The 14,361-nt window shown below is 41.3% G+C and overlaps 1 protein-coding gene across 5 annotated transcripts in view; it reads left to right on the top strand.

Annotated features, from left to right (window-relative positions):
- The window catches only part of NRCAM (neuronal cell adhesion molecule), a 165,616-nt gene extending 161,740 nt beyond the window's left edge, over positions 1 to 3,876 (top strand). For all 5 annotated transcript variants that reach the window (XM_075059069.1, XM_075059066.1, XM_075059068.1 and 2 more), the window contains one exon: positions 417 to 3,876. In XM_075059069.1, the coding sequence (XP_074915170.1) occupies positions 417 to 654 (238 nt within the window). In that variant the 3' untranslated portion in view covers positions 655 to 3,876. The remainder of the gene's footprint in view (positions 1 to 416) is intronic.
- The last annotated feature ends 10,485 nt before the right edge of the window (positions 3,877 to 14,361 follow it).

Here is a 14,361-nt window from a genome sequence, read left to right as displayed (position 1 = left end):
ACAGACTAACTTCACGGCACATCATAAGCTTGTTACTTTGGAGAACAAATAAATTATTTTTTTTATAACTTTACAACCCACTTTTTAATGCTTGCAGTTGCATCTAAATTGCTTCCAAGCCAAGGGCGCAGGTCTTATCATTGAAAAGTCATGCACGATGGGGGGAAAAAACAACAACAACAAAATAAACCACAACCCCCCCCTTCCACTGAAGACATTCTCTGTTTAAACCATTCCTACACCATATATTCATGCCAACTGCATCATATTGATTTGTCTCTACAATGTGATGTGGGTTTACTAAAGGATTATAGGGCTGCACACATGCTTCTTATAAACTCTGCATGCATGGCTGATTTTGTCTTAATATATAATACATCAGTTAATTCCTTTTGTTTGTTTGTTTGTGTCTCCAGTGATGCAGAGGACCATAAACCTCTGAAAAAAGGAAGCCGGACACCTTCAGACAGAACTGTGAAAAAAGAAGACAGTGATGATAGTTTAGTTGACTATGGAGAAGGTGTAAATGGTCAGTTCAATGAGGATGGCTCCTTTATTGGACAATATAGTGGTAAAAAAGAGAAAGAACCTGCAGAAGGAAATGAAAGCTCTGAGGCTCCTTCTCCTGTAAATGCCATGAATTCATTTGTGTAACCACAGAACTCGATCCCCTTGTATCTTCAGTTTGTTTAAAGCACTTGTACATCCTCCTTCTCATACTATGAACATGCAGGTAACAGAGCTCCTCGCCACAAGGTGTTTATGCTATGAGAATATGCAGGTCCATACAGTTATACAGCATAATGACACATTAAGTGGTATGTTAGTATGAAATTCTGTTCAAAACTTGGGTATTTTTACTTTTTTAAAAAGGAACTGACACAAACAATAACATTGACTTGTAATTTTGTTTCCTGTTGAAAATACAGTATAATGCATGGAAAAAAAATGCTACACAATTCACAGATAATCTTGTGTACACTATAAAAACATGGTTTGACAATTTGTTATGCAGTCCTCAGCTGAATCCCTGGATATGAATTCCGTTTTCATTGTCAGAGTGTTATAGTAGTATTATATAGAACTTCAATGTCTTTGTGGACATTGTTGTGAAATTGGTGACTTAATGTCTAGCTATCATATGTCTTTTTGCAAGACAGTTAGGAACAGTATGTACAGTATATAATTGCTAAATGATTTAAGTATGACACTTGCATTTGCTGATGCTTAATGAGACCCTATTATCTGCTCTTTGCTCCTATTACTTTATAGCCTTTTTAATCTATCAAGTATTACAGCAGTACAGTGTTCTATTTTTACATCAAAACACATTGAATTGATTTAGGGCATAAAAGATACGCATTGCAATGCATTTTGGAATTTGTACAGTCACTGAAAGAAAAACTTTAAAAATGAGAGAAAATATTCCAGAAAACACAGGGCAAAATACATGCAGTGCCTTTATACAATATGCATTCCATAATGCGCTGTACTACTAAATCAGTTGGTGCAGTAAACTGTGATTAGCGGACTACTATCATTGCCAAATAAAGTAAAAATGTGAAGAAAAAAAGTGTTATGAAACTGTTGTGCTAAAAATGGAAGGTTTTAGATATTTTAAATTACACAAAGAAGAGTATGGGGTTTTTTTCCTTTAAAAATAAAATAAATGCTTTCTAGACAGTTACAGCACAACATGTTTTCATGGCCTTAGCAGATAAAAAAAACCACAACAAAAAACAAAACAAAACCAAAACACATCAAGAATTAAATTATTTACTAACACAGCAAGGTATAAGCTCTTGTAAAATAAATTGTTAAAAAAACCAAACCAGCCAACTACACCAGCGAGAGTGCATTTCCCTCTGTGTTCCAGCCTGATCAGTGTGGCAGCTTTGTAATTATCTACACCCTGAAGCAGTGTGCGGGTTACCGCTTGGAACCACAGAATTCAATCTGACAAGTGCTAATATGGTTTAGTGGTAAAGGATTACCATTATAGGTTACAAAATTATTTTCTCGCATACTATATCAATCAAATGTTTACCTCCAAATATAAATTTTTATAACAACCTATGGTTGAAGGAATGCTCAGTTTCATTTGCCAATAAATTGGTTTTTCATAACTTGCATCAAGTTTAATTTTAAGTAAGCTTTTTATATGTAGATATTTTGTTGAATTTGTAAATACACTTAAAGCGTAGATGCTATATGCTTCTAGGTGTTACAGACAAATAAAACAAGAAAGCTTATGTTGTACTGTATAAGAAGTACTATAGCCAATGGTGTGCATGGTATTTTAAAGCATCTACTTAAATATATATTTTTTTTGCTGTGAAAACGGAATAGTGAACTGTTCTGCTTATTTACTGCAGATTCCTAATTGAACCAGTCAGAGCTTTTGCCAGTGCATTACGTTAGACCATAGTACACCTCGCAGCTTTCATGTATATACTGTAGGGAAAGCACAACCGAAGTAATCACAAATGTAAGCTACCTGTAATAAGCTTCTTTCGCACCTTTGAGCTTTCCATTGATCAGTTTTCTTAATGGGAACCGAAATAAGAAATGAATTCTACAAACATGAATTACAAAGCACAAAGAGAACATTTCTTAATAAGATTTGCCAATGGTTTTGGTAAAAGAGAAATATAATTTTACTCTTATTTAATTGTAGATGCTGAATTATCTGTGCATGTGGGGGTAAACATACAGGCTCACTTCTGTAATAGTGCAACAGATTTTGTATTAAAAATAAATGTGGTTTTAAAATTTCACTGTTTGTTCTGTTTACACTAGCAGTAAAAATCACATCTGATTCACCATGTAATTAAGAATTCCAAGTGGAAAAAAGCATGAAACAAGTCTGGCAGAAGTTGTTCCCGTGATGTTACAGGACTTCATGTACTGCAGCCAAATTATTTATGGAAAGTTGCATGTCTTTACATGCTACCATTTGAAAAAATGTGCATTTGTCTGACCATTTCCCATTGAAATATCCTGCTCTTTACATTTTATTTCCATGGATGTTTTATTTAGTCATATTTCTGCAAAGAAAAAAAATGAAACAGTCATGTTCCATACCTGCAAGAGTGAACATGAGAAAATAAGAATGTTTATTTGAAATTAAGAGCCCTCAGATAGGATCCCAAATCAGGATTTTGTGTCCTAAAGGAATTGTCTGACATACAGAATTCTGGATGTCTGTTTTTAAACAGTACATGAAGCGAGGAAATTTTAAATAACCTCTTTTACAGTACACAAAATCCATTGCAATGCTCTTTTCATATCTTGTCTATTCTGTGTATGAATGGAAACAGACTGGGCAGGAGGGCAGCTGCTCTGCAGAGAAGACTGCAGGAGAGCCATGGATTCCAAGAGATGCAGATGCTTCAGGAGATACATCAGAAAGTTGATGTTTGGCCACGGTGCTTGAAAGAGGGATTTTATCACTGAGTCGGAAGCCATTCTGTCAGCCCTCCGATGTGTGATTGGAAACCCCTGGCTCTTCCAGCTTCTGTCGTCTGCAGAGTCTCAGTTCTGGCACCTTCAGATATTGGGCTGCCTGTTTTTCTGTACAGGTATCTGTTGATTATTCCAGCAATGTGCATTGACTGGGAGATATGAAATACAGCTGTTTCTGTTCTGATTAAAGAATAATCCCTGAAAAGAGAGGTCTGAATTCCCTAGGCTTTGTTGGGACAAAAGATTTCATACGATAACCATTTTTGGAGACACACATACGTTCTTTGTGCATGTTCCCCAAAGTGTACTAATACATATAGTTGCTACATTTTCCTTTTAGTGATATACCTTTGCTTTTGGTTTTATTCTCACTGAAGTGATTGTATAAATCTGGAGGGAATTAAAGAGGATACCCCAATGGTAATTTTCCTTGTAATCTTCTATTCTCGCATTGTTCCTAGGAAAATACAGTTTCCTTGTGGCTCCACATAGTGGAGGCAAAGTGGCAAAAGATTCGGGAACAAAATTGTCTTTGTATGCTGTCTGGCCCATTTTAAGACAGAACCTATAGAAATAATACATGAAGAAATACTGTCTATGGTATGGAAGTGTTTTCTTCTCTGAAAGACGAACTGAGGAGAAAAGCAGGAAGAGGATGAGATTTCTGTAATTTCTGAAAAGTGATTGTCCTTGGTTGTGTTTCTGTCTCCCCCCCTCTCTCAGTCCTCCCCCTCCCACTACCTTAGGAAAGAGCGTTGCAGAGGACTGGCAGAAGCAGCAGCTGGTATCATGGGAAGATGGAAATAACTGAACATGCTACTGGTAGGACTCTGCTCCCAAATGATGCCTCTTGGGGTGCAAATAAAGCCAACTGGCCATCATTTTTTAATCTCTGAAGAGATCTCTTGCTGCTCTTTGTACACATGAAGTGGAAACTTTAGACCAAACTGTCAGGACAAATATATGTCAACAGGACTTTGACAGACAGTAGATGTGATCCATTGTGACTGTAAGCAAAGAGGAAAATTGTGATCCTTGTGATCTCATGACTTTTGGCAACAAAAAAATACGCAAAGTTCCTTACTGTGCTCGCATGTCAATGAGCTGATAAAAAATTTAATATCTGAAAGATGGATCCTTCATTTGGGGTTGGAGAAGTTTGCCCAACTGTGAATTTGACAGCACTGGCTTTGTCCCCCAAGGAAGCCCTGTGGGATAAAATTGAAGCCAGCTTGCAAGTAATGGGTTTGCATATGTTACAAGTTGGAGAGTGAGGCAGGGCAGGAGACAGCTCCTGTCGCCGGGACCCGGCCAGCCTTTAGACCTGTTCTCCCTCACCCTGAGGTGCTCAGATAAAATAAAGTAAGTTTAGAAGATAGTTGGTTTCCCTGTCAGCTGAAAAAAAAACATGGCATCATGTCAAAAATATAAGTCGCCGCTGTAAGTTGGATTTCATTCTGCCTGGTTTTGTTACATTTTGGATACTAGCGGAGAGGAGGAAAAATACCAGGTCTCCAGCCTGGCACGTTGCACAAATACGAGTGCCCAGGGTTTCAGACCTGAGCCTTCAAACAGGGAAAGTTTAGACAGTTGGATTCCAGTGCCTAATTTCTTAGAGATTGCTAGGTCTTGTGCTACATTAAGAAATGAACTTCATTTATCTCTGATAATAAACTACACTTGATATGCATCTTCCAGAGGGTGCTGCCCTATTTCCAAGTCCAAAGACTTCCAAAGAGGGATGCTTTGGTCTTGAAACCCAGCATCTTATCTGAGAGAGGATAGCAGCCTGCTCCATACATTGCTCTGCCTTGTGTTTGCAAAGATCTAGAGGGCTTTGAGACTTCACAGGGCTAAGGGGACAAATTAAGTTTTCTAAATGGCAGTATTCAGAATATATTCCAAGTAGTTGGTCTGCAATATATAGGTGTAGCAAGAGGCCTTACAGGCATGCTGGCATGAAAAGTTAGCCTTTACAGTGCCGTAAGAAGAAAAGGAAGCGAAAATGAAACTGTTGGGACGGAGAAAATGAAAGAACAAAGGTATAATATTTGAGGTTTCTTGTAAAGATTTGAGAAACAGCCAGTAAGATAGCTGGCCTGGAGGGGAAAAGGAGAAAAGCTGCCAAAAGCTACTTTACCCCCGTGGGAGAGGGAGCAGGAGCCGTTGCAAGGCTAGAGCGAGATTAATAGTATGGCTTTCTACTTCCAGAGAATTTTATGTTTGGTTGGGTTTTTTTCTATTTATCCAGCTATTGTGTCAAGAGACTTAGAAGGACTTACTAATCTTAGAATCTTCTGTCAAACTTTTAATTGAAAATTGCCAGTAAGTTTGTAGGTTTGGAGTAGGGGAAATACTCAGACAGAAGGACGAACGAATGCACGAAGCAGTTGCTTTAATTTCCTTTATTTTTGAAGCAAGCTAAAACTATCTTCTGGGAAGCAACTGCTTTCTGTAAGTATAGGGCAAGGCCAGCCGAAGAGACTCTTTTCCTTTTGTTTGGGAATTTTGACTAGTGGTGTTCCAGTAATTTGAGGAAAGTGGATGTTTTCCAAGCTGTTGAGATAAAGAAGATACAAGGGAGCCGTACAAACTGTTTGATAAATAAAGAACCTACACGATGCGGACTCCAAAGCTGGAATACCAAAATCAATGTTTTTGAAGAGGTTCTTCAGGGAAAAACTTGAGCAGAGGAAAGGAAAAAAAAAAAATGCAGCTAATTTAAACAGTTTCTGGCCAAGTCAGAGGACAGAGGAATAGAAAAAAAGCTGACATGGACTGGAATAGTTTGATTTCCAGTAAGGGGAGGAAAAGTGTCCTTGCTAGGCCGTCTGATGGTCTGTAGACACAAACGCCACATGAGGAAGCACTAGAAAACTGGTTACACTGGGTACAAGTAAATACTATAGCTTTAATTTTGTAGTGGTCCACAAGCCACAGTTCGTAGGTGTAATTATATAACTTGAACAATTAATGAGCCAATTAGCCAGCAAGAACTTTTATTTAGGTAAGATTATTTTTTCTTCCCAGCTTTTTCCCACCAGATGCTCGGTTCACAATTTTTGCTTTAATAAGAAGCCAGCCTCTGCTGTTCTATTAAAATTAGGGTATGACCATAAACTTTATCAAAGGGGAAGCTCATATTTATTTTTCTAAAGCAAACTGATTTTTTTTTAAATGTGAGAGGCAGCCCAGTCTTTAATCCTTAATGTTTAAAAATAAGTGACCACTAGAGGGAAGTCACAGTTGTTGGTTAGCAGAAGCCTAAAGAAAACTGCTACCCAAAGCAATGCATCTAAATTCATATCCCATATGAATGTGTATATATATAAAAAAAGCTACTATAAAATAGCGGCTAATAAGACACAAGTTCATAATGATTTGCTTGCTTTGCAAAAAGCAATAATGCTATTTGTGTAAGCGATAATATTAATGACCTTATTCTAATTTGCCCGTTTGTTATCATGATCATAAATTTCAGGGGCATTTTGGGCAGAATTGCTGTTTGAAAAGTAAATTGGTGAGAACTATCAGGCAGGGATGCCTGGTCTGAAATTCAGCAGCTAGCCCTGTCCCAAAGGTACGTGGAAATAGCGCTTTTTGGAGGCAGAAGTAGAATCAGAAAGCAGCCGGATGCCTCACGAGGTTGTCAGTTCCCCGATCAGTGTTTGTAGGTACCCGTGCTCAGCAGCTAAACAATAATAAAGGTTAAAAGAATGGTGTTGGCCAAGTTGGTTTGCAGCCGTTTGCGATTCACGTAAAGCCTCCACCGCCCGGAGCGGGTTCGGAAACGGGAGATGCGCTGCCCGATGCTGAACCTGCAAAACCAGGGGGGACGGGTTCCCGTGAGAAACCCGGGAGCCCAGCCTGCGCCGGCTAATTTCTAGGCTGGTAGTTCATCTCGCCGGAGTCCCGTACTTGATCTGGGTTTGAATTTGTCGGGATTGCCCTTAATCTCTTGTGTCAAAGAAGAAAGGCTTAAGGTCTTGACGCACGAAGACGGGAATAGCTGTCGTACAGCAGATTGCGGGGCGGCTGCCGTGTCCGGGACGGTGACCGCTATTATTAACCCTTTCAATCAGGACAGGCAACGCGGCGCGCGTTTTCGCTATCGCGCCACCAGAAGCCCCGTTGGTCTGGAATGAGATGAAGGAACGCTGAATTGATTCGCGTTGTCAGGCAGCATCATCTTCAGAGGGACTCTGCCCGCAGGAGCCGTCTCCGCGCGTCAGGGCCCGTCCGTGTGAGGAGGACGGAGGGTCAGCCCTTCGGGATTGGCATCGCATCGTCCCCGCGGTAGCAGCAAGGGGTGGAAGGGGAAGACGTTCGCAGGGTGCGCACGGCTTTGCGGCAGGAGACTTGTTGCGTGGGTCGAGGCAGCAGAATAAAGTAAGGGAGCCTAAGGTGTTAAGAAAATAAGTTTTCAAAACTACTATAGAGAAATCATCACGCATCGGCATCGTACAAAACACATAGGTACAAGACGTTTGAGGTTGGAGGTGGGAACGCAGCTGCAGGTTAATGATTAAGAATGAAGAAAATTTGGCAAATCGTTTCTTTTTGCTGGTGGTGAAAGCAGAGATGCTGAAAACTGGAACCCAGGACAGACGTTTCAGACAGAGCAGGCAGTCAGCGCCCTGCCAAAGCCATTGAAGCCGCGTTCATTTACACCAGCTGAGACTTCTGCTCGTGGCATTTTAGGCAGGTCTTCAGGCAGACGTTTGCATAATGAGTATTTTTTTAGTGAGTAACTGTCTAATGGAGTGTCAGGGTTTCTCCACTAATGACAGCAGCCTCCAGCGCGGACATCACAGCCACAGCCAGCGTACGTGCTGGAGACAGCCACATGGCAGAACCGTGACCTTTCTCTTCTAAATCTTGTATTTCAGACTGCAACTGGAAAACATTCTACTACAAGTATTAAAAAAAGCAAAACACTTTAATTATGTAGCTAATTTTGATGAGATTACTGCTCATCAGTTGTTCACTAAAGATTTGTAATAATAAAAATAATGTAACAGGACTATTGCAGAGTCATAGTCCATGTTTTTAAGAGGCTTGCTCTCAGATTGTACATTTTAATTCTACACACAAAAGCTTTGGGAGAATCATTGCAACATCCTTCTTATTTGTAGATAAAATTTTCTGGTTTTAATGGCTGGAATTTGATGGCCCACGTAAAAGATAGCAGAAGAAACAGGATGAATTTCCCTGTCACTCATCTCAAGCTTTTCTGCAGGTTTGGTTCTGGTTTTGGTTGCCTGTCAGGCATTTATTTTTTTTAATACATCTAGTAGGATAGGTTTCAAGAGTGATTTACATCCATTCATCACTGGATGATGAGGTTTTCGGTAAGCTGTTCAGAGAAAAATTGCTGTATACCATAAGACTATGGCTGTCAAAGATCAGATGTGACAATCGATGCAGCCTAGTGCTGCGTTTAGCAACAGTCTTTCCCTGTAACTTAGATTTCAATTTCAAATCAGCTTTCCATGTGAGACTTGAATTGATATAAAAATACACAGATATTGAATCTGAAAAGTTCAGCTACTTCAGTTGACAAAATAAAAGCTAATGTATGAAACCTATAGATTGCTCTAGTTCAAGACAAATGAAAAGATAGTAAATTGGGGGGGGGGGTGTTTTGTATTGAAGATAATGTAAAGTGAAACCTATTGGAGCAGAAATGATAGCCTTGCTACAAATTTTGTCATTAATGTATGTCTCAGCCCCACATCCAGAGTTACGTTTCCTCTTCCCCGTGCCCAGCCTTGAGGAGCCGGCTCCGCTCCGCAGCTCCCGGCGCTGCGGGGCTCTCTGCAGCGGCACCGTCTCACCCGGGGCCGAATCCCACCACCCCTCCGAAGAGGAAGAGTTACGGCGGGGGGGAGGGCACTTCCTAAAGGAAGTGTAATGCCTAAAGGACATTTGGTTTCCCACCCCTTCAATGTGCCCGGTGAACCTCTCACTCCCTAACCAGGCACGCGCTGGGAACGGCTCCTACAACCAGGGCGGCTGCAGCCACCGGATTTAACTTTGTCTTAACAAATACTTCATTACACATTTTGAATTACTGGATATCTTTATAAAGAACTGAGTCATCTGGAGTTATTTCTACAAACAAGTGAAGGAAGAGAGAGTAAACCAAGGCTCCCTGCACCTTTTACTCAGGCCAGCAAATACAAAGAGACCGGTGTGTCACTCCATAGCCGGTCCAAGCCCCAGGGAGACACCCACCTAAGTCAGCTGGACCACCCCCTTTCCCTACACAGGGCAGAGATTTGCATCAACACGGACATGAGTATTTACCAAGGTCAGGAGAGACCTGTCTGCCCGCGTCAGCGAAGCTCCTCATCACGGGAACGGCCCCTCACAGCCACTTTCGTACACTCAAAGGACGTGCTGCGTTTATTTCCAGTGAGTTAGTCGATGTGTTTCCTTTGGCAGCGTGGGAAGAGCGTGCCTGATCAGAAAAAAGAGGGAACCCAGTGTCCAGGTCCTTCTGGCCTGGTGTGATGCTGGCGCTGGCGATCAAACTTTCACCGCAGCAAGCGTCCAGTCACTCTGGTCCAGGGAAAAAAAGGAGATGGCCAAAGCAAGGCTTACCTAGAGCTATGTGCCTAAAACCCTACTGAATTACTCTTTGCCTGGAATGACTGATCACAAGCGAACTGTGCTAATGACAAAAGAAGGTGACGGGGACAGCCATGGCCCCGTGGCTGCCTAGGCAGGACATGCTCTGGTGGGTAGAGCCACGTGTCATCCTCAGGATCTCTTCTGCGTTGCCATAGTGGTTGACCCCGCAAATAAGCACCGACTCTTATGTAAAAGTGAAGTCACTAGATGCTGTGCTTTTCTGTTAATTCACCTTGTTGTGTGTAATAAATGCTTGATACGGTAGCTGTTGGTAGGTCAGACAATCAAACTCAGTACTGAAAACGAACCCCCGGATATACTGTGCCACCATCCATTAGTACTTGTTACTGACCTCGTGATAAACGGGTGATTTTACAGCGTGTTACATTGTTGTGGCGTTACCTCACATACTGGTCAACAGCACCCTGAAACGGAACTATTCTGTTGCCTTTTGGCTTTTTAAATTCTGATAGAGGCACTTGAGACATAGATGAAGGAGCAGGAATTCAGCTCTCAGCACGGATTTCTTAAGTTAACATTACAGTATACCTTCACCTGCAAAACACCCTTCAGAAATGAGTACACCATTATGTATATGAAGCAAAAAAGCATGTGGGATTATTTTGTCTTCGCTGTATAAAACACTCATAGAGCTAAACCCTGAGAAAGCTTGTGTCACACAAAAGGAGTATATTCCTGAGATGCTGCAGGTTGGCCACGGCCACGTGCTGTGAATCACACGGTGCGGCTCAGGAGTGATCTGTTAATGTCTGCGTGTGTCAGGGCTCCTAACAACAGCAGGCAACAAACTGAAAATGCACCGGTGCAACTCTTCTAAGACTGAGAAGGTTTTTGTGTAGTTTGGCTGGATAAATATGTTCATTGAAATGTTATTGTCCAGATTGAATAGCCCCAGGCATTCTGCTTCAGTGTTGGTACAGGTCCATGCATCAGCCTTGCAGGAAGGGTTGTCAACTTCATTAATCTATGCACTACTGATTTTTTTCACCTTCTAAGATTGTAATAAGCTGCATACATGCCTAACCTTGAAGTGATAGCCCAAATCGTATTTGAGGAGCTGTGTTCTGGAATAAGACGACAGATAAAATTGAAATCTGAACTGATTAAAATAAATGGCACGCAGCCTAGCTGCATGGGACCAAGTGATAGTAATGTGATATTGTAATTACCAATTGCACCCCTACCTTTTCAACAGGTGTGCTCAGACCACATCCAGAATGCATATATATTTCCACTAAAATATGCCTATACCCAAATATTTGCAGTCATAATTTCTCAGAAAGCTCAAACAAGTGCTGAAGCCTCTCCACAGTTCCTGCCTAAGGCTCAGCGTAAGGTGTTGGAGACTCTCCTCAGCTAAAGACAGGACACAGGGAGGTACTAACGGTGTTAATTGATCTCATGTGCCTGGTGCAGCCTATGGTGTGCTCAGCTTTTGCTCTGTGATCACAGACGAGTTTAACCTGAGGTTAGTTTGTCAGAGACTGCTTTCTTCTCTCCCTCCTGTGTGGCATGGTCTATTTCTTAAGACAATAGGCAATTAAATTCCTTTACTTGCTTCAGAGACAAGAAATGGCCACTATTGAATAGCCCTGTTTAAAGTGGGTTTTTCGAAGAGATTGTGAACATCTGTGCAGTGATGCTGAGAATGAATATTCCAGGTAAACAAAATATTTTAATTGTTAAAGACAAGAACTAACAGCAGCAATGAACAGGAAAAAGCGCATAGGTCAGAGGACAGGAATGTGTTGTACACGTATAGGGTGGCTGGTACAGGTGATGTAGGGGTACCAGATGTAAGGTACATTTCATGTACACATTCATTCAAGCACTAACGCCTCAACAGAACTCTGGGGCAAGTGCCAAAGAAGAGGGCACAGGAGGACTGAGGATGGCGAGTAAATAGGTAAGCAACAGAGCGGAGAAGAAAGGCTGCGATATGGAAAGTGTAAGTGACCAAGACAAGACTTTTCTACCACAAATGTATTTACTTCAAAAGCTTTGAAAGAAACGAATCTGTAAGATCTTCACATTGGGCTTCTATGAATAGGCAAGACTCAATCCATCTAGAAAACCTTTATTGCCACTAAAACATGATGAAAGAAGGGTTAACCTTGAGGAAACAAAGAGCGGAGAATGGCTGATTGCCCAAACCTAAAAGGAGACTTCCTGCCCACTGCTGCATGTACACTTGCGTGATGCCTTAAAATGTTTTTGTTGGAGGGGAAAAAAACAATTTTAGAGCCAAGTAATTGCCACTCTTTTATTGAATAGTAGTTAATAAGACATCCGGGGAGAATTGGGTTGATTTAAATACTTTATTCTAAAGGGTATTCAGCAATCATGTTCTGACTAAATGGATAATCAAATAAGTCACACTCTCCATTTAAAAATGTGGTCATTGTTAATGGACCTAATATCTGAGCGCACAGTTTTGTCACTGAATCCAGGCATGGGCGCAGTTAAAAGCACCGTCCCTTCGGGGGCTCACACCACTCTGAAACCAGCTCCGAGCACCGAAGAAGGCGAGAAAATTGTGCTTATGTTTTGGATAGTCACGCTACAGGTGGTAGACTGTAACCGTGTGTGCTACCGGCTTCAAACTGAGTAACTTCCTGTAGTTAATAATCTTAATGGTAAATTGAAATGTATGTGGCAGTGAAGTTAATGGAAAGAAGATCAGATTTTCACTGTTCTTACCATATAGTTTGCTAATATTTTTTTCCAGTGGGTTCAGCTTTCTAGTGTGGTGCCTGGACCCTTCCAGCAGTGAAAGAAATCTTCAGCAAGACCATATCAACCTGCTCCCAAAAGCTGAGTAGGACTAAACTGGTGTGAAATAGCCAGGTCTAGACGCTTTGTTAACATGAGAAACGTGGATTGTCAGAATCCAGGCAACTTGTAAAAGAGATCTCAACATAATGAAATATGTCTCTTTTTCCTGCTCTTTTACATCTGTGATTTTCTTCCATGAGATCAGGTCCCTCACCAGAAGGCATCAGTTGTTGTGGTTGTTGGCATTTATGTTACAACAGCGCAAGGAAGCTTTTGGAGATCCCAGTGTGGTGAGTGATACTAAAAATGAGACAGGGCCCATCCCATCTAATTTAAGTTGCTTAAAAAAACCAAACAGTTTAGGTGCTGTCTTTAAGTTCATCTTTATCCTTTCGCAAGAGACACTGATAAGCCGTTCCCCTTATTTCTGTCAGTTCTCTTGAGTGGCAGCCAACCATTAGACGCAGGCCCATCTCTTAAATTCTTCTGCCAAGGGCAAAAAGGCAAATTACAGACTGGGAGAGGAAATGGAGAGGCAGTGGGACCTGCGTGACTTGCAACTATCCACTTATTTGTCTGAGATGTTTATTCTGTCAGCAGGAGGAACCCGCTTTACTTTTTTCTATACTTCCCCAAGAACAGAAAGGGTGTTGCTCAAGGGACAGACTTTTATATAAAAAATACTCGCCTCCAGCTAAAAGCAGAAGTTAAGGTACACAACCTGCTTCTGTAATACCGTTTAGAGACCCCTGAGGAAGCTGACGTAGTGATATAACTACCACTGCAGGACCTGTCTGTGGGCATGGGTGGTGGAGAAGAGGAATCGTGGGAGGGTTTTGGTGGTCGGGGGAAAGGTTCTCCTTTTCTTCTGCCACCATCCTCAGACCTCTTCACCTTCCCCAACCCCAGCAAGTCCCAAGCCCTGTCGTAGGCATTGTCTTCGATGGTAGAGCTGAAAGCTTTTTGAATATTAGTTCATTGCTGCAATTTTACTGCTTAACCTCAGGGGAATTTAATTTTTGTTAGTTTAGAAATGGGGGGGTCCCTTCAGTAAATTTTGCATGTACAGCCACAGTGTTAACTTGGTGAAGGCTGGGTACAGTTTTATTTGTCCTGTTAAGCTCTCGGCCCTAGAAGATCTAACTTTGTACATCAGTAAAGTTCAGGAACCGCTTTAACAAAACTTATTCGATACTGAACATTAGATTTAAAAGTAAACAGATGATTTAGCAGCTCAGGTTAGCAAACGAGGAAGTCACAGTGCAGAAGATTAATGCAGAAAAACGGGAATTTAACAACAAATCCTGGGTAGTTTAGATTTTGAATAGGAACAGAAATCAATGGGGTTTACAGGTTGTAAACCCTCATAGAGTCTGGCTGTAGGTACCAATAATTAGCAATTTGGCATCAAGAAACTCAGAATGTGGCGAGTTCATCAAAACAGGAGGTTAAATAGGAAACTGC

This window comes from Buteo buteo, chromosome 28 (genome assembly GCF_964188355.1).
Source record: "Buteo buteo chromosome 28, bButBut1.hap1.1, whole genome shotgun sequence".
Taxonomy (NCBI): domain Eukaryota; kingdom Metazoa; phylum Chordata; class Aves; order Accipitriformes; family Accipitridae; genus Buteo; species Buteo buteo.
This window is presented reverse-complemented; position numbering and strand designations above follow the sequence as displayed.